This window comes from Zingiber officinale, chromosome 2B (genome assembly GCF_018446385.1).
Source record: "Zingiber officinale cultivar Zhangliang chromosome 2B, Zo_v1.1, whole genome shotgun sequence".
NCBI lineage: Eukaryota > Viridiplantae > Streptophyta > Magnoliopsida > Zingiberales > Zingiberaceae > Zingiber > Zingiber officinale.
The window spans coordinates 16,464,944-16,482,989 of record NC_055989.1 but is presented as its reverse complement, the minus strand read 5'-3'; the positions used below and the strand labels follow the sequence as shown (position 1 = coordinate 16,482,989).

At 38.3% G+C, this 18,046-nt stretch overlaps 2 protein-coding genes across 2 annotated transcripts; one reads left to right on the top strand and one right to left on the bottom strand.

Moving 5' to 3' along the window:
* Window positions 1-336: 336 nt before the first annotated feature.
* On the top strand, window positions 337-2,731 carry LOC122045413 (trihelix transcription factor ASR3-like). Its single transcript, XM_042605632.1, has 3 exons — window positions 337-1,113; window positions 1,229-1,276; window positions 2,285-2,731. The coding sequence occupies exons 1-3, from the start codon at window positions 477-479 to the stop codon at window positions 2,569-2,571; spliced, it is 972 nt and encodes a 323-aa protein (XP_042461566.1). The 5' UTR covers window positions 337-476; the 3' UTR covers window positions 2,572-2,731.
* Window positions 2,732-2,868: 137 nt separating this feature from the next.
* Window positions 2,869-7,716, bottom strand: LOC122045412 (probable glucuronosyltransferase Os01g0926700). The gene is made up of 4 exons (XM_042605631.1): window positions 7,441-7,716; window positions 3,976-4,364; window positions 3,638-3,879; window positions 2,869-3,536 (listed from the first exon to the last, which is right to left on the bottom strand). The coding sequence occupies exons 1-4, from the start codon at window positions 7,544-7,546 to the stop codon at window positions 3,023-3,025; spliced, it is 1,251 nt and encodes a 416-aa protein (XP_042461565.1). The 5' UTR covers window positions 7,547-7,716; the 3' UTR covers window positions 2,869-3,022.
* Window positions 7,717-18,046: the final 10,330 nt, after the last annotated feature.

The window sequence follows — 18,046 nt, the reverse complement described above, 5'->3', positions numbered from 1 at the left end:
CACAAGGTTAGAAATGATGATCACACCCATAAGGACCACCAACCACAATCTCTAATAGAATATAAACAAGGTTAAAGAAGGAGGTTGCATTAGGAGATTACAACAACAATCTTAAAGAGTTTTAGGGTGGTGGTGGTGGACGACTAGTGGCTTATCAACCTCACACTAGGAAAGGGATATCCCTTTTCCTTTCCCTTAATTAATGGTCTTGACCAAGCCCATTTTAATGTCTAAGATATGACTTTCTTTATATAAAATCTTCATTTTATTTAATTTTAATTTAATTAAACGCACGGATAGGGATCGGGGATTGGAGGGAGGAGAGGATAATTAAGGCCTAATCAAGTCATCTCCTTCTAACCTACACGGAGGAGGGCACACGATGACGGCGCCCGCCTGATTCTGTTAATGCACGGTTAAGTGTTTGACGTGGGTTTTACGGGATCGTCGCGGGTGTCGTCCGTTGGGTTGCGCCGATGGCGAACGCCGTCGGGGCTGTGGTTTCCAACGGCCGCGAGAGTGGCGAGGGCGGCGGAGGACCGGGAGGGGGGCGCTCGCCGCGGTGGACCAGGCAGGAGATACTGGTGCTGATCAAGGGGAAGCGCGCGGTGGAGAGCCGCGGAAGGGTGCGCGGGCGGGGCGGCGGTGGCGTAGGGGGTGGCGGGGAGGTGGGAACGGTGGAGCCTAAGTGGGCATCGGTCTCGTCCTACTGCCGGCGGCACGGCGTGAATCGAGGTGCGGTGCAGTGCCGGAAGCGGTGGAGCAACCTCGCCGGCGACTTCAAGAAGATAAAGGTGTGGGAGGCGAGCGGAAAAGAGTCGTTTTGGACGATGAGGAATGATCTGCGGAGGGAGAGGAAGCTGCCGGGGTTTTTCCACCGGGAGGTGTACGACATCCTCGACGGGGCGGACTTGCCGGAATCGGAAGCGGAGGTTGAGCCGGCTGCGGAAGAGGACGACGGTAAGAAAGGGGACGGACTGACACCGCCACTCGACAGCAGGCCGACAGAGACCGAGGATGGATCCTTCTCGGAGGAGGAGAAGGAGGCAGAGGAAGAGGAGGAAGATGATCCATCGCCGCCACCGCAGCCTGTAGCAGCTGTGCCAATCTCCGGTAGACGGATTTTTGATCGATCACTCAATTTTAAGGATTCACGTACCAAATCGCTTGATTCCGATAGATTTTTGTTGTTCTTCCTCTAATGTTTTGTGTAATTGATGTTGTACAGAGAAGAACTGCGAATCATCTGGACAAGAGAGAACTGACTCTGATGAAGGTAACGGTTTCTGATCTATTTTACTGAAAATTATAGAATATTTTGTTTACTCTTCTAAGCTATTGAACTGAAATCATTCGATTTTATTTGTTTCTTCAAACTCATCCGATATCTCTAGTGACATAAATCGTTAGTTTTCTCATTCAATCATGAAGCAGAGAATGATACTTCTGGTATTGGTGGTAGGGAAAGGATAGATATCACCAACAGAAGTGGGAATTATCGGAGTATCACACAAGCTGAGTTAGGAAGTTGGAGAAGAACCTAATTTCCATTTAGTAACGCAACCCAAAGTCTGTTTGTAAATATACTCATACCTAATACTTCTAATTTGATTGAAATTCAACTTCTTTTTTCTAATTTGTATTCTCATCCCATTTCTCAAAACATGAAAACACTTTAGGGTTCTGTTAGGTTTAGTAGTTACCATCAAAATTTATCTAATTCATATATCCGACTCCAAATGGCTGGGAAACACTTGATGATGATTCTCATCCCTTTGTTAATCGAATCATGTTCTTCTTCTTTTTTAACATTCTTCGGTTCTTATTCAAAGCAATTGATAGGTCGACAGGATAATTTTAGTTCCCACAGAGAGAGCTGTCAGAATGTTCCTTCTTTGTATTTATCTTTATCATCTTCTAGTATTCAGTTGGTTCTTTTCCAGTTCTCTAGGCACCATAAAAGATCATCCCAATTCAGTGTCATCAAAGTCACCAAGTTAAAATGATCCTTCTCATGAACATACTGCATTTACAATCAAGCTAAGAAGATGTTAAATCTATACAGCTTCATACGATTTTGTTATGGCACTAAGGTTCAGAAACATGGTTTGGAAGGGATTGAAAGGGTTCTATTGTATCGTATACAATTTTGATACCGTAGCGAAGTAAAAAATAGACAAGGAGGATTAAGTGGTTTTATATCAGTATAACTGTTTCTTAAATCTAGCTGTTTGAAGGTTCTATTTTCATCTAGATTTTGGTTAACTAGTTTACCTGTACGCAGCTATGGCAACGGACAAACAGCATGCTCAGAACCCTGAGAAGGGCTCCCCGTCACATGATGGCCATAAGCGGAGACGAATATCACCAGAAGGAGATGAAGACGATGATCTGCAGACTAGACTGATCAAAATTTTAGACCAGAACAGTAGAATGCTGACGGCACAACTAGAAGTTCAAAATCTCAATTTCCAATTGGATCGAGACGAGAGGAAAGATCAAACAAATGGTCTGCTCATCGTCTTCGACAAACTAGCTGATGCTCTTGGCAAAATAGCTGATAAGTTATAACTATGAATTAGATACTGGCATGTAAAATTTTCAACTTTTTTCTAGAGTGATAAGTTTTTCAAGTAGCAGGAATAGGATGTTTTAGAGTGATAAGTTTTTGGCTCAATCATATGCATTCTTAATGCTGTTGTTCCTTTGTAGATCTATAGCCATTGTCAATGTTTTCTCACTCGGAAAGAGCCGAATAGTCACCTTCGACTCTACTTGGTCTAGACGAGGTTTCCTACGAGGTTAAAATTTCTTGATCAAAATTATATTTACTATAAATTGAATAATAGTATCAAGTATCCAACCAGCTAAAAGGAAAAACAAAAACAAATTGGGCGGTTTCTTGGCAAGAACAGAAAGGTAACTTTCAAAGAAAGTATGAACAACAAAGTATAAAGCAGATGTAGCTGAAACAACAGCAATAAAAGAGGCACCTTTAAGCAAAGCCAAAGCCTGAGCCTTTTTACCAAGGCTTCAGGTCTCCTTTTGGACCAGCAGTCCAGTTCAGAATTTTCTGACCTGATTTAAGATAAACAGATTCCTCGTGTGGCAGCTTCCGAGCCAGTCCATTCAGTATCTGATGGAACGCGTCACGAGATTGGGCTGGTTGTGGGAACAACATCGCCTGCTTCATCGAAGGGTTGGCGAGGAGACGCTGTTTTCTCAGAATTACCTCTATCGGTATTGAGGTTAGGATGGTGTCCAGTTTTGGCACATCCTCCTCGGCCACAAACACACCAATTTCCTCCCATGGTATAGCGTCTGCAAATGGAAGCACTATATCATCTGCTATCACTACCGGTATGCAGCCAAACACTACTGCTTCCACCAATCGAGGACTCCATGGCGCCCAACCTAAGGGGCACAAGCAGAATACTGCTCGCTGCATATCTTCATAATAAGTGGTAGGATGTTCCGTAGAGATGTCAAAAAGTGGGTTGTTCTTGAAGTTCTCCCATACTGATGCCCGGGCACCTCTATTCCAACACAAAGCAGTAAGGTATGCCATTGAACATCAGTAATCTTAAGCTTTAGATAAAGAAATGAGTTAACTAAACTTTCGGTAGTTAAAGCTCACCTTGCATAGTAGCCGCCCTCTGGATCGTTCCCTACATCATAAAATAAGCCTCGGAAATAAACAAAAATGGAACGAGGAGTGTCAGGAGGAATCAAATGAGCCTGCATTTTCTGTGGAGGGGCATATGGAGGAATAACAATTGAACCATCCTTCAAGCAAACATGATTTCGTTGCCCAAAGGTCTGAACCAGTGTGGCACGCTTAAGCAAGTGTAAGATTCCTCGTTCAATAGCTTTTTCTTCCTATAGTATCAGATTTGATGATTATAAGAAGGTAATGTGAAATAGTAAAAGAAAGTTCGCAAAAAGAGAACTTTCACTCAACCATAGAAAACTCACCTGGTAGTGAAAACATGCACCAAAATCATGTGGTGTAATAAAGAAATGGTCAGCCCCTTCAGTTCTGTTCCAGTAAGGCCAAGTAGTGGAAATCAACTCTATTGCGCTTCTCATCATCCGCGGTGATTTGAAGGGTAATGGGAGTCCATTAGGAGTTAGGTCACAAGTTGTATAAACTGGGGTATAAAACCAATCAGCTTCTTCGGGATTAGAAGTTCTGACAGCGCTTGAGAGCAGAAAACGATGCATGTATATCTCAGCAGCAAACATGTGATTGAGGCATCTGGGATCCTTTTGGAGAATCTTTTTGTTGTACTTGCTAGGTAGCTCATACACAAACACTTTCAACCTGCCAACAGGATCATCCTCTAGAACATCTCCCGCACTCCCTGCAGTAAAGACACTTAGCAATCTAATAGTGATATATGTTTGGCCATGAATATTGTCCAAGAGTAATTTTAGTTATAATTTGGGGTCTAAAAGGTAGTTCTTATTTAGAAGTGAGAAACAATGACATATGCTTATATTACAAGCTAAAACAATCGGTTGAAATTTTGCCCTTTAAGCATTAATCAAAATACCTAATAAATCTAAGGTTGTTGCTTTGTCAATAATGTAAAGTTGATAAAAAGAGGGAGCCCACATAACACAAGGCACTTTCACTTTCAGCCATTGTTATAATCTAAGTTGCTCTAGTATGAGAATCTGAAATGGGCATAGATCTATGCACTTAAGTGCACAACACAGTTACTAATGAAAATTTAAACAAATGATAGATATATGTGTCATATGTCCACTTGCAGTGGTGGTCTTTGATTATCGCATCCATAGGTATCAACGGGTAAATGAGGAATCCAAGTATCAGAGCTTATGATGGAATGCACTTTCAACCTAAGATTATCAAGAGAAGGATAAATAATTAGGCCAATAAGAAATTTAAGGGCATCTTGAATCTTGAGCATGAATTTTATCTTGATTCCATAGCTGTTTCTAAGTGTGGATTATATCAAATTGTATTAGAACATCAAGGTTACAGTTGCCATACCATGCCCCTCTAATAGTAATGCGCTGACAGTGAAATTGCAGTGTAATAATGCTCAAACCATAAACCTCGACATAACCTTCAATACCTAAATATTTCTATCTTAATGTTTTCCATAACCTGATGATTTTATCCACATTGACATCAAATTATGATATTAGTCATAATTTGAGTGTGACAACCCACTTTAAAAAGTTGAGATTGGACAGAAATACATATGCTTTTCCAGTTGCAAACTCCTTTCATATAATAATTCAAATTTGCAAATCTTGATACCAAGTATATCCTAGATCAATCCCTAAACAAGAAAAATAAAGAGATTTCCGAACAACGCTTTAAATTTTGATTTTTCCCAAAAGGCACGTGATACTTTATTTTGCTCAAATCATGCAGCTCTCTCCATATATTGGAAACACCTGTGATTTAGCAAACAAAAATCTTTCTATCTTTTTAAATTATAGTAATGATGAAAACTTGTCCATTTATACTAGTGAATTGGTAAGAGCGATAGATATACGCAGATTTTCTTTTAATTAAAATGGACCATCAAGAAATATCTTCAAAATTCTACTTGATGGACCAAATCATTTAATTTTAGTAAGAAAGTCACATTAGAGGTGAGTTGTTTATGTGTTTTCAAGTTGAAATAGATCATCAAGGTCATTTTAAGGAAAGCTTCTTGATGACACAAATCATGCCATTTTGACAAGAAAATTATACGAGAGGTTTTGTAGAAGTCTCAAGTACAATGTTCATGTGTTTTCCAGTTAAAATGGAAGATCAAGGATATTTTGACAAGAACTCTTTAATCAATGAAATCATGTCATTTTTTGACTAGGAAATTATACTAGAAGCTTTCTAGGAATCTCAAAAGATTAATTTTGATTTGAAATTTTGATGAATCAAAATAACTCACTTTGGGGGAAAAAACAATTCAAAAGATGATTTGTTTTCAATTCAAAACCATTTGAAATTCCTAGGAAGCTCTGATATGATCTTCTAGCCAAAATGTAATTTTAGCAATCAAGGAATTTCTATAAAAACCTCCTTAATGGTCCATTTCAACTTGCACATGAACAGTCCACCTAAGAACTCTTGCCTCTGATATGAATTTCTCGTTAAAATGACATGAGGAGTTTTTGTCAAAATTCCCTTGAGGCACAACTCAAAAATATATGAATAATCCACTTGAGACTTCTAAAAAACCTTTGATAAGTTTCTTGCCAAAATGGCATGATTTGTTCTAGAAAGAGATTTTGTTTTTTGCTCAAGGCAAGGAAAAAACACCTTAACGGTCCATTTTAAATACAAAAAACTTATATGCATCTCTCGCTCTTACAAATTGATTGTTATACTTTTTAAGAAGCAAACATTACCATTAAAAAGTTGGAGAAGTGAAGGATTTATATGCTTCTCTCGCTCTTCTTAGTTCACTGTGCAAGGTTTTTTGGGTTTGTAAAGAAAAAGTAAGATTTGAGGGGGGAAAAAAAATGCTTTTCTCTATTGGAAGAACCCAAACTCAAGTTGGCCTTTGGGAAATCTACTAAAAAGAAGCCCCAAGATGGCTGTCATAGCAAAAGGTTTTCATAGTAATAAGGTAAAATGTTCACAAACATAATGAATCCATGGATCATGATCAAGAAGAATTTTTTGGGAGACAATTTAAAATTACTAAGAGTATATTCACATTAAGAACTCCATATCACGCCCCTCTTAAACAAGATAGAAGAGATAGAAGCAAAAAAACCACAAACCAGTGCTACTAAATGATGAATTAAGCAAAAACAAACTCTATAATTTCTTATTAAACCACATTGTGGTAGAAGCAAAAAACCACAAACATTCTCCATATCCACATTGTGATAGCACTACCAAATTGATGAATTAAGAAAACCAGAAATTTTATAATTTGAGATCAAGCAGCTAGTCAGTCAAATTTGCATCTGTAATTTTATTTCCAGGAAAAAGAGGTAAACCATCATAAACTCACATCTTATAGGAAGAGTAGAACTCGTCAAACAAAAAAAATAACCAAATTCGTTTCTCGTAAGGAAAGGAAAGGTATAACTAAGTTGACATCAATAGAAAAAAACTTTATAGTTCTACCAACTTGATGACGAAGCAACTCTAAAGACTCTCTAATTTGAGATCAAGCTAATCAGTAAAAAAATTGTCTCTGCAGTCTCAACTTCACGGAAAACAAAAGAAAAAGAACAATCGTCATGAAGTCGCATCTCACAGGAAGAGTAGAAGTAACCAACTTGGTTTCAGGGAAGGAGGAAAAAAATAAAAGCAGATAAACAAGGAGAAAGGCAGCCCTTGAATCAAATGCCTCCAAGTTCAGATCTAATCTCAAACAAGAGCTATTATCCCCAAAATAAACAGAAACAAAAAAAAAACAAAATTTTTAATTCAAAGCTCACCGGAAATCCTCTCCGTAGGGCGATTGGGTTGGTGCTCCTCTCCAAGAATTCCCTGGAAGAGAGAGCAAAGGATCAGCAGCGGCAGAACTCGAAAGCCGCCGGCCATAACCCCCTCCGATCTCCTCTTGCAGAGAGAAGGGCGACGAGATCGAAGAAAGGAGCAATCTTTACACGGCGAGAAGGGAAGATTCCTCTGGGCAGAGGGTGGGAAAGGACAGGGGGTGGTTGGTGCCCGGAGGCCTGGAATTGGGGACCTGGAAGCTGAGCAGCCAACTAAAAAGGAGGTAATTAAATGAAAAGAAATCGGTGGGGTTGGTCGTAAATGGACTTTTGCTTCAAGAGAGGGGGAAAAAACGTGTACCTTGACCTTGCGATGGATGTGATTTGTTTGGTCGGATTCAACCATTCGATTCCGGCAGGAAGAAGAAAGCGAGCCATGGGAGGTGCTCGCTTCGTGTTGGATTAGATCTCAACAAAAATGGCGCAGTCAGTAGTGGCGGCGGGTCGAGTTAAGACGAGCTGTTGGATGGAGAGTCAACGTCAGCCAGCCGAGAGAGAGTGAGTGAGATGTAGCTTCATTTTTGGATCACCCACCAAACTTTCTTTTCTGCTGCCAAACTAATCCAAAATAAATCACCACGGAAGAATCTTATAATTTTAAGATTATAAAGTATTAGATTGATTTGGTATTAAAATCACGTAAGATTAATAAAATCAATACGATCCTGTGTTACAATGAAGTTTAGATAATAGAATCGTATAATCTTCTACTTTAAATAAAGTAACTAATTGTCAAGTTTAACCTTAAAATACTAAATTAATCCTTAATTTGGTTTCCTAAATACATCGGTCAAACAATTCACATTCTCACTCTTTACTCTCATCCCCTTATTTTTTATTATCTCAACTCACATTTATTTTAATTTTTTTACTAATCTATTTATTCTATTATATAATTATTTAATTGATAATGTCTTCTCTTTTGTAATTCTTATAATCCCTCACGTCGCCAATCTTGCATATCATCACTCCAACCCCACTCTTTTCTTTTTTGCATTAAGATAAATTTAATTTTAAATTTTTATTAATGCATTTAATTTATTTAAAGATTTTTTTTATCATGTAAGTAATTATTAATAATTTTAAATTTCATATTAGATTGTGGTTTTGGTTCTAATTGTAGAAACTTGAGCAACCGACTTTGGGCTAAAATGTGAGACCTATTTAACTTAGTTTGTATAAATTTAGCACCCAGGATCACATATACGGAGTTGATACTTATAATAGTACAATCACATAGGAAATGAAAGATGATTTCCATCCTCTCAAATGGCTCAGTATTATTGGTCTCATAATAAAATATAAGTAAATAAATTAAGTATACAGGAGACTCTTAAGAGGGAGGATATTCCATGATTACGAGCCTCATGAATTAAACTTTTATTTAAGGAAATAATTTTGCCTCCTAGGAACCAGCTACGCTAAGCCTTGGGGTTGGGTTACGTATTTAAACCTTTAAATAAATTTTTTTTAGTCCTTAATGTGTTACATCAATGCCATGTTAAAAACGGAAAATTTACTATTCTCGCTACGATAAAAAAAACTTTTACAATTTTTTATGGGTCCTACGTTACAAATAATATAACTCTCTATATTACAAATCATAAATCATAATGCAACACTAGTTTATTATTAATTACGAGTTTCATCTTCAAAAGAAAAAAACATGTTTGAGTTTTCAATACCGCTGTTGAACTATAAACTTCAAACATCACATTTACAATAGTTCAAGCTTTTTTATTTAGATTTTTTTTGATTTTACAAACCTCTCACAAGTGTGGCAAAATATGATTCGCTCACTCCCAGTACCTCTACTAACCCGTTCCTAAGTTAATGCGGAAGAGGTAAATCACTTATGACTACTAGTCATTAGTGCAGTGGCCAAGACATGGGAGAAGATATACTTGGACACGTTGAGTTTTGACCCCATGACTTAATATGATAATATCTAATGTCTTAACTACAGTACCACTCTGAGAAGAGTACAAACCTCCCATAAAATTTGCATTGAAGATGTACCAAAGGAGATAAAATAGTGAATTTTTATAATTAACACTTAAACACATACTAATTATTTGACCAAGTCAATTGAATAAAATATACCATGTAGAAACAAACAAAACAAGAATACAAATACTAACACATTTGATTTGATATGGTTCGAAATTCTTGTTCTTACTCCACGACTTATATGACTCTTCGATTATGAGTCATTACTGAAAGTCCCACTAGTTTTTTTTTCCAAGTCCAACTTCTTTTGGAATTAAAACAATCTCTTACAAGCCTTCTTTACAAGATAAACAATTGAAGCTAAGAAGACCAAAGTTAAAATCTTGGAGAGCTCAGAATATGAATACAATAAAGCTGGAACTCCAACACTTGAATGCTCCTTATGGTCCTCCTTTTATAGCCTTTCAAAGTTAAAATCTTGGAGAGCTCAGAATATGAATACAATAAAGCTGGAACTCCAACACTTGAATGCTCCTTGTGGTCCTCCTTTTATAGCCTTTCATCAATTTCTTCAGCTTTAGTTCCTTGTCTATTGTTTTATTGCAGATTAGGATATACTTTTGGCCAAATTCAATTGACTCTTTAGCCGACTTAACATGAGTTGTAAATGTGAAAAGTCCAACAGAAAATTAAAAGCAAAAAAATACTTCATAGTTGAAAGTTTAACAAATGAAGTGTTAGAGGAGTGAATTATTGGAAATCTTAACAAATGAAAATTAACCTAGGATAGGACAAGTAGTCGATTGGACACCTGAGGGGTGAAATCCTAAAAAAATAAACTATAGTCATTGAAAGTCTATGATGCCACGAGTCCTTAGTAGAGGATTTCTAGTAGGTAGGTTGTGAGGTCAGGGATGAATCCTAAAGTCAGAATCGACTTATACTCAGTAGATGAGGTCTTAGAGATATAAGATCTAGTAGCACAATATTGATTCAGAATTCGTTGGGTTAGAATCAAAATGTGACGAATATGAAACCACCAAAATTATGATCAACATTTTATTAAAGAGCGCACTTAACTTTTGAAATTTCCTAAAAGGTGTACCATAATTTTATATTTTCCAAATGATGTATTCTTTTAACTAAAATACCCTTATTAAAAATATAAAAATATTTTCCGCTGCTCTGCTCGGTCGTCAGCTCGGCAGTGGCCGCACTGCCAAACCGTTTGTGAATGTTCGAGCGGCCTGTTCGGGAGGCTACCTGGTCGAGCAACCTCTTGGCGACCTAGCCATGTGCGGTCGCGCATCCGCTCAACCTGGCTACTTGGCCGAGCAACTTCAACCCTGTCTGAGTAGCAAGGCCGCTGGGGCTGCACACTTTTAGGACACTTGAGAGCTAGAGGAGTGTGAATAGCTTTGATCGCTTCTTATTGTTGTTTTGTGCTTGTCGTCGAATACACAACGGAAACTTGAATGAACTTTGACTCTGCATGTACAACTCTGGGATTTACTTGGTATCCACCTCCTTGAGATGATTAATCAAAGGGTTCACACCAGCAATCACAGCTTCCACTATCAATTCTCTCCTTCTAGAAAATTTTTCGGAGGCGAAGAAGCCTCTGCAAACTTGTTCTTACAAGAACGCAACAAGAAGCAAGAAAGCAAAGACAAATACAATTGAAAATAACTTTACAATCATAATCTTGCTTGTTTGATCTCTTGTAGCTTGAAAATGTCTCTTGTTGGTTCGGAAATGCAGCAACATTATCCTCCAAAACCTAATGACAATAATAGAAAATAATCTCAAATTGATTTTAATCAATTGAGATTTATTATATTTGACATCACAATTAAGATCGACATCACAATCAAGATCACATGAATTAAATAGCCAAAATAATAATAGTTCCAAATCTGTTATATTTATTGTTATGTTTATAAATTGTATGTCATATTTAATCTTTCCATTATTATTTAGACAACTTATATAAATAAGCCTATTGACTTTAGTAAATATCAATCAAAAAATTATTCTCTATACTGTTTATTTTCTTCATCTATTAGTTTCAACATAGTATCAAAGACATCTTCTCTTCCTCTTAATTTTCCTCTTCCGAATTTTTGTTACAGCAGCTATAGGAATTTCTACATCGAGGTTTGATATCATCATCTACAGTGCGGAAATTTCAGCAACAATCACTTTTCTTCTCCTTTCATCAACAACTCTTTTTTATCAACAGTAGTAACTTCGATAACATCAATCATAGCAAGGCAAAGTTATCATTTGTTCGTTTTATTTTTCTCTTTGTATTTTTTTCTCCTTCTCTGGTTTTTTTCTCTTCTATTTCTATTTTAAAAAAAAGGAAAAACAAAGGCAGAAAAAACAAGCAGAGAAAAAAAGCAAAAAAAAAAAACATACAAAAGAATGCAAAAAAAAAAAATAGTAAAAAATATGTCTTCTGTCAATTCTACTGAGATCCCTATATCATCACAAAATATATCTTTCCATTTTCATATGATTCCTTCTTTTTTTGTTATGCTTGACCATGATAACTATTTACTTTAGAAATTATAATTTCTTCCTTTGCTTTGTGTTCATGACTTACTTGATCATGTTGATGGTACTTCATCCTTATCTAAAAAAGATGATCCATCTTATGTTATTTGGTTAATCTCATCAATTACTGAGCATATACTTCCATTGCTCGTTGGCCTCAACACTTCTCGTCAAGTTTGGGAAGCTCTTGATCATTCTTTTGCATCTCACTCTCAAGCACGGGTTCTCCAACTTTGTCTACAATTACAGTCTGTGTAACAAGGAGATGCCTCTATCATTGATTATATGCAATCAGTCAAGACTATTGCCAACAACCTATCTACAATTGGACATCCGGTCTCTGATCCAGAACTATTAATGCATGTTCTTGCAGGTTTGGGTCCTCAATATGATAGCTTTGTTCCTAGTGTGATGACTTGCATGGATCAAGTATCACTCGAAACTCTTCATGGTATGCTATCCTCTCAAGAAAGGCTTCTACAAATACAATATCAAAGGATATCAGATTCTATGTCTTTATCAGCACACATGGTTAGCAAAGCTCCACAACCTGATCAACATAATCAATCTCCTCCCCAACATGGTCATCAAAATCAGATTGGAGGTTTCAGAGGTCGGTGTAGAGGTCGAGGTCGAGGTCGAGGACAAGTACGCTTTCAGATTTGCTTCAACTATGATCATTATGCTCAAAATTGTTATAAAAGATATGATTCAAATTTTCGAGGACCTGTATCATCAAATCGACCCCCTCCCCTATTTGGGTAATCTAGTACTAAATCATCTCATTTTGAAGAATTCTCACTCTCTATCCCTCCTATTGCAACGCCATCAGTTCTTGAAACCCCAAGATGACATCTGGATTCTGGAGCGACTCATCATGTTACACCGGAATATGAGAATCTTATAGAAGCTTCGCCTTATCATGGACCTGATGTGGTACAAATAGGCAATGACTTAGGTTTACAAATTGCTCACATTGGAAACACATCATTTCATTCATGTGGTCGTACTTTTCACATGTGCATCACTCTTCATGTTCCTTCTATCACCAAAAATTTACTTTCCGTATACGTCAATTTGCTCTTGATAATAATGTGTTTTTTGAATTTCATCCTCATCATTGTCTTGTGAAGGATCCCGCGATAGGAACTATTCTACTTCAAGGGGGCACTAAAAACGATCTTTATCATCTTCAACCTACATCTCTCAAAACCTTTGTTGGAGAACGCACGGACAAATTCTCTTGACATGCACGTCTTGGTCATCCATCTCTACGTTTTGTTCAGGACATTATTAATCGTTTTGGTTTACCAACTTTTTTAGCGTCATCATCTCATTTATGTGAAGTTTGAATGAAAGCGAAATATCATAAACTACCTTTTGTATCATCTACTCGCAACTCTAGCTTTCCTTGGAACTTATTCACTCTGATGTATGGGGTTCTGCTCCTATTCTTTCTAATCAAGATTTTCTTTACAATGTTATTTTTATTAATAACTTTAGTAAGTTCATTTGGATTTTTCCTATGAAAAGAAAATCTGATCTCTTTGATATTTTTTTATCATTTTCAAAAGCATGTTGAGCGTTATTTTGATCGTAAAATACTCTTCCTTCATTTTGATTAGGATGAAGAGTATCGAGTGCTTCATCGCTATCTTATTTTCTCTGGCATCCTCCATCAAGTCTCTTGTGTTAGGACTGATGATCGCGGCTAGAGAGGGGGGGTGTGAATAGCCGCCCTAAATTCTTCGTTTCTTTCTACAATTAGGGTTAGCGCAGCGGAAATAAAACGAATAGAAACGAAAGCGGAGAATAGCAAACCTCAAACTCGTCGATGTAACGAGGTTCGGAGATGAAACTCCTACTCCTCGGCGTGTCCGTAAGGTGGACGAGCCCTATCAATCCATCGGTGGATGAGTCCCTGGAGAATCGGCTAATGTAACACTCTATCTGGGTGGAGAAACCTCACCACAATGTTTTGCAAAAGCAATACAGGAGTAGAAAGCAGCAAGAAGCAAAATACAATACAAATGTATGAAACACCTTCGCTTACTTGCCTTCTCTTCGACTGGATAAAGCAGCAGCTTCTCGGATCCAACCACAACAGCAACAACAACTAATCAGTTGGTCCCAGCCGAGTGGAAGCTCACAAAAAGCTTCAGGAACGAAGAGCTCAGCAAAGCTCGCAGAAGAACTTGCAGCAGCAAGAAGAAAACAGAGAGGAAGGAGAAGGAAGAAGCTTTTCTAGCAGCCCTCGATCTCCTCTTATAACCTCTGATTTCCTGAGCCAACCTGCGAACCTGCAAGCAAAAAAGGCCAGAACACAGAAGCCCGAAATAACCTAGCCGTTGTCTCTCAACGGCTAGGGCCCGACCGATCAGGGGACCGATCAGGCTAAGCCTGGACCGATCAGGCTATGTCCTGATCGGTCCAGGAGGAGTCTGATCGGTCCCTTGGACCGATCAGCCTTTCTCCTTCTTCTCTTCTGTTTGCTTCCTGATCGGTCTTCAGACCGATCAGATAATCCACAGAAGCTTTCTGTTTGATTACTGATCGGTCACCAGACCGATCAACCGTATCACTGGATCGGTCCCCAGATCGATCCAGAGCTTGGTTTTTGCCCAAACCAAGTCTCAAACCTTCCAAACCAACATCCGGTCAACCTTAACCTGTTGGTATATCATGCTTAGCATCCGGTCACTCCCTTGACCTGCTAAGACTCCCCACCAAGTGTCCGGTCAATACCTTTGACCCACTTGAACTTTTCTCTTCGTGTCAAGTATCCGGTTACTCCCTTGACCTACTTGACCTTCTCAACACCAGATGTCTGATCACCCTTGATCCATCTGGATTTTCCCTTGCCCGGCTTAACTCACCAGGACTTTCACCTAGCTTCACTCACTAGGATTTTCCCCTGGCTTCACTCACCAGGATTTCCAATATGCCCGGCTTCACTCACCAGGACTTTCCAACTGCCTGGCTTCACTCACCACAGTCCGGAGAACGAGCTACCGAGCCCTCTCCGACTTCCCATGTGCCAAGCTTCCATACTTGGACTTCTCCGTGCCAAGTCTCCATACTTGGACTTTTCCCGTGCCAAGTCTCCATACTTGGACTTTTCCCGTGCCAAGCTCCCTGCTTGGACTTTTCCCGTGCCAAGCTCCCTGCTTGGACTTTTCCGAGTCAGGTCAACTCACCTCGGGTCAACCAGGTCAACCTTGACCACGGGTTGCACCCACAATCTCCCAAGCTTGTATCCTTGTAAAACATCAAGGTACAAACATTGTCAAACATAACTCGTCAAACATCAAAACACAACTCGAGTCAAGTCAACTCGAGTCTGGTCAACCAGGTCAACCTTGACCTAAGGTTGTACCAACAATCTCCCCCTTTTTGATGTTTGACAAAACCCATAATCAAACTCATAATCAAGTTAGGTTAACCCGATAACCTAACTTAGGTTTTCTAATGTTCTTCCTTGAACATTCTCCCCAAACCTACACTCTCCCCCTTTTTGACATACATCAAAAAGAGTGAATCAAGGTCAAGAGTTTCTTCCTAATGAAAGTCCCATACCTTTCATTGAAACTCTTAATTTCCCCCTTGATACTAAGGTCCAACAATTAACTTAGTGATAATCTCATATCACTCAAGTCTTTAGGAGTAAAAACTCCCTCTAAAAGTCAATTCCCCCTTGACTAATAGGTAAAACTCCCCCTAAAGGTCAACTCCCCCTTGACCAATACACCAACAATGTCCTGGAGAGTTTCAACCTTTTAGAAATCCAAAACACCACTTCCATAGCTGCAATTTCAGACAAACAGTCGAAATTCAGCAACTTGGCACGCCCTGATCGGTCACCAGACCGATCAGGGATTCCCTGGATCGGTCACGGTGACCGATCCAGGTACCCCTGGACCGATCAGAATCCCCTCTGATCGGTCCACAACTCTTATTTCTGATTTCTGAATTTTTCTTCTCCCGAAATTCAGAAACCTCTAGAAAATTACAGAAAATTCCAAAAATTATGAAATTTTGAGGATACATTCCTCATAACATATACTATCAAGGAAAAAATAGTTTTCTATGAAGATAACTTCCATTTTCAATCTTGATACAAAGTTCAAAAGTCTTTGAAATAGCTCAAAGTTAACTTATCTTTGTATCAACTTGTTCAATGATGAATGCTATCACTAGAAAAGCTTCATCAAGGTTTTTCAAATTAATTTTGAAATGATTTTAAACCAATTCAATTTAGGACCACAATCTTTGGACTACATGTACATGACTTGTACATAAGCTTTCCCTATGATCCCCAATTTCGAATTAGGCTCATCTAGGCACAAGAACTATGCACCTTGATCCTAACTCATCATCCTAATATCTCACACACATCTAAGGTGTATCAAACACATTCAAGTCAAATTTGATGTGAGATATGGGTTTAGGTTAGCTTAGACTAAGGTCTCATGCATTTTCTAAACATCAATTTGATCTCCATATCAAATTATGTTTTTAACCTTAAATCAATTTCATTTATTATAAATGCAAGAGGAGAGATGATGACATGACATATAATGATATCATAAATGAAACATGTGCCAATGTCATGATGTCATGGCATAAAGTATGAAACTTAAATAGAGCATGACATTTGACTAACCTAAGCATTATCATGACATTTCAAATGATCATAAAATAAACATGATGTCATGACATGGCATATGGCAAACAATATATGGCAAATAGCACATAAAGGTATAGAAAATACCTAATTCTAGCCTTAGTTGCCATTTTTTATAATTTTGATCATTTTGCCATAAATTCTATATTCCTAAGTGTAATAGACCTAAAATCATATCCTCAAGACTTTTAGATCACTATGTGCCAATTAGATTGACTCTAGACAACTCCTCAAATTTGATTGGCACATTCTAATCACCTTAGGAATAATTCTTAATTTCATTTTCAAGGCTTGATTATACCTTGAAAAATCCTAAAGTGCCACCTTTTGCCATGATTAGGTTAACTACCTATTCAAGTAAAGTTGGCACACCCTAACTCATCTAGCGTGATGAAATCACGCTCCTAGGAACCCAATACCTATTGGAGCTCATTGGGTTCACTAAATATTCACTAGGGATGACTTCCCTAGCAACCCTCCTAATGACCCTCCTAGGCTTTAAAGCCTTGGTCATTTGGGACTCATCAAGATCCACTCTAGGCGTGACTCCCCTTGTGACCTTGGTGATGGTCTTCCTAGACCTAGATTTTGTTCCATAATCGAATGGAACATTGTGATAAGTGGGCTTGACCACTTGGGACTTAGGTTTGTGACCCAAACCTTTCTTGTCCTTGGACATTGGTTTTTGACCCTTAAACCCTAGAGATAACTTCTCCAAGTTCTTAAGAGCCTTTTCCAAAGTATCAAGTCTTGACCTCAAGACTTGATTCTCCTTCTCTAATACCTCAATTTTTAATTTTTCATTTTTCTTTGAGGTATTCCTAGGCATGTGTCTAGTTGATTTGGGATTTCTACCTAGGTTCTCCCTAACCTTAGATGAGTTGATCCTAGGGTTGGCTTTCCTACTGTTATCCTTATCTAGGCTCACATGTTTGGCACCTAAGCATGTGTATCGATTTCTAATGTTATCATGCTTACTATTATTAACAATAGCAATAAGGCTACTAGCATGTGTCTTATTATTATTGCAATAATGTGCCTTAGAGATTACCTTAGGGTTTGCCTTAGCTCCCCCTATCGATGTGCTCGTCTTCTTGTCCTTGTGAGGTTGCCTCCCCCTCGGACATTGACTCCGATAATGTCCCCTTCGCTTGTTTTGGAAGCACACCACGTGCTCCTTGCTCTTGCGTATCGGGACTCCGGCTTCCTTGACCTTTGGCGCCGGTGGAGACTTTTTAATCCTCTTTGGACACTTACTCTTGTAGTGCCCAAACTCCCTACACTCAAAGCACATTATGTGTAATTTATTTGAAATTGAAATGCTTGAGTTACCTAGGGTTGAGGATGGATGAA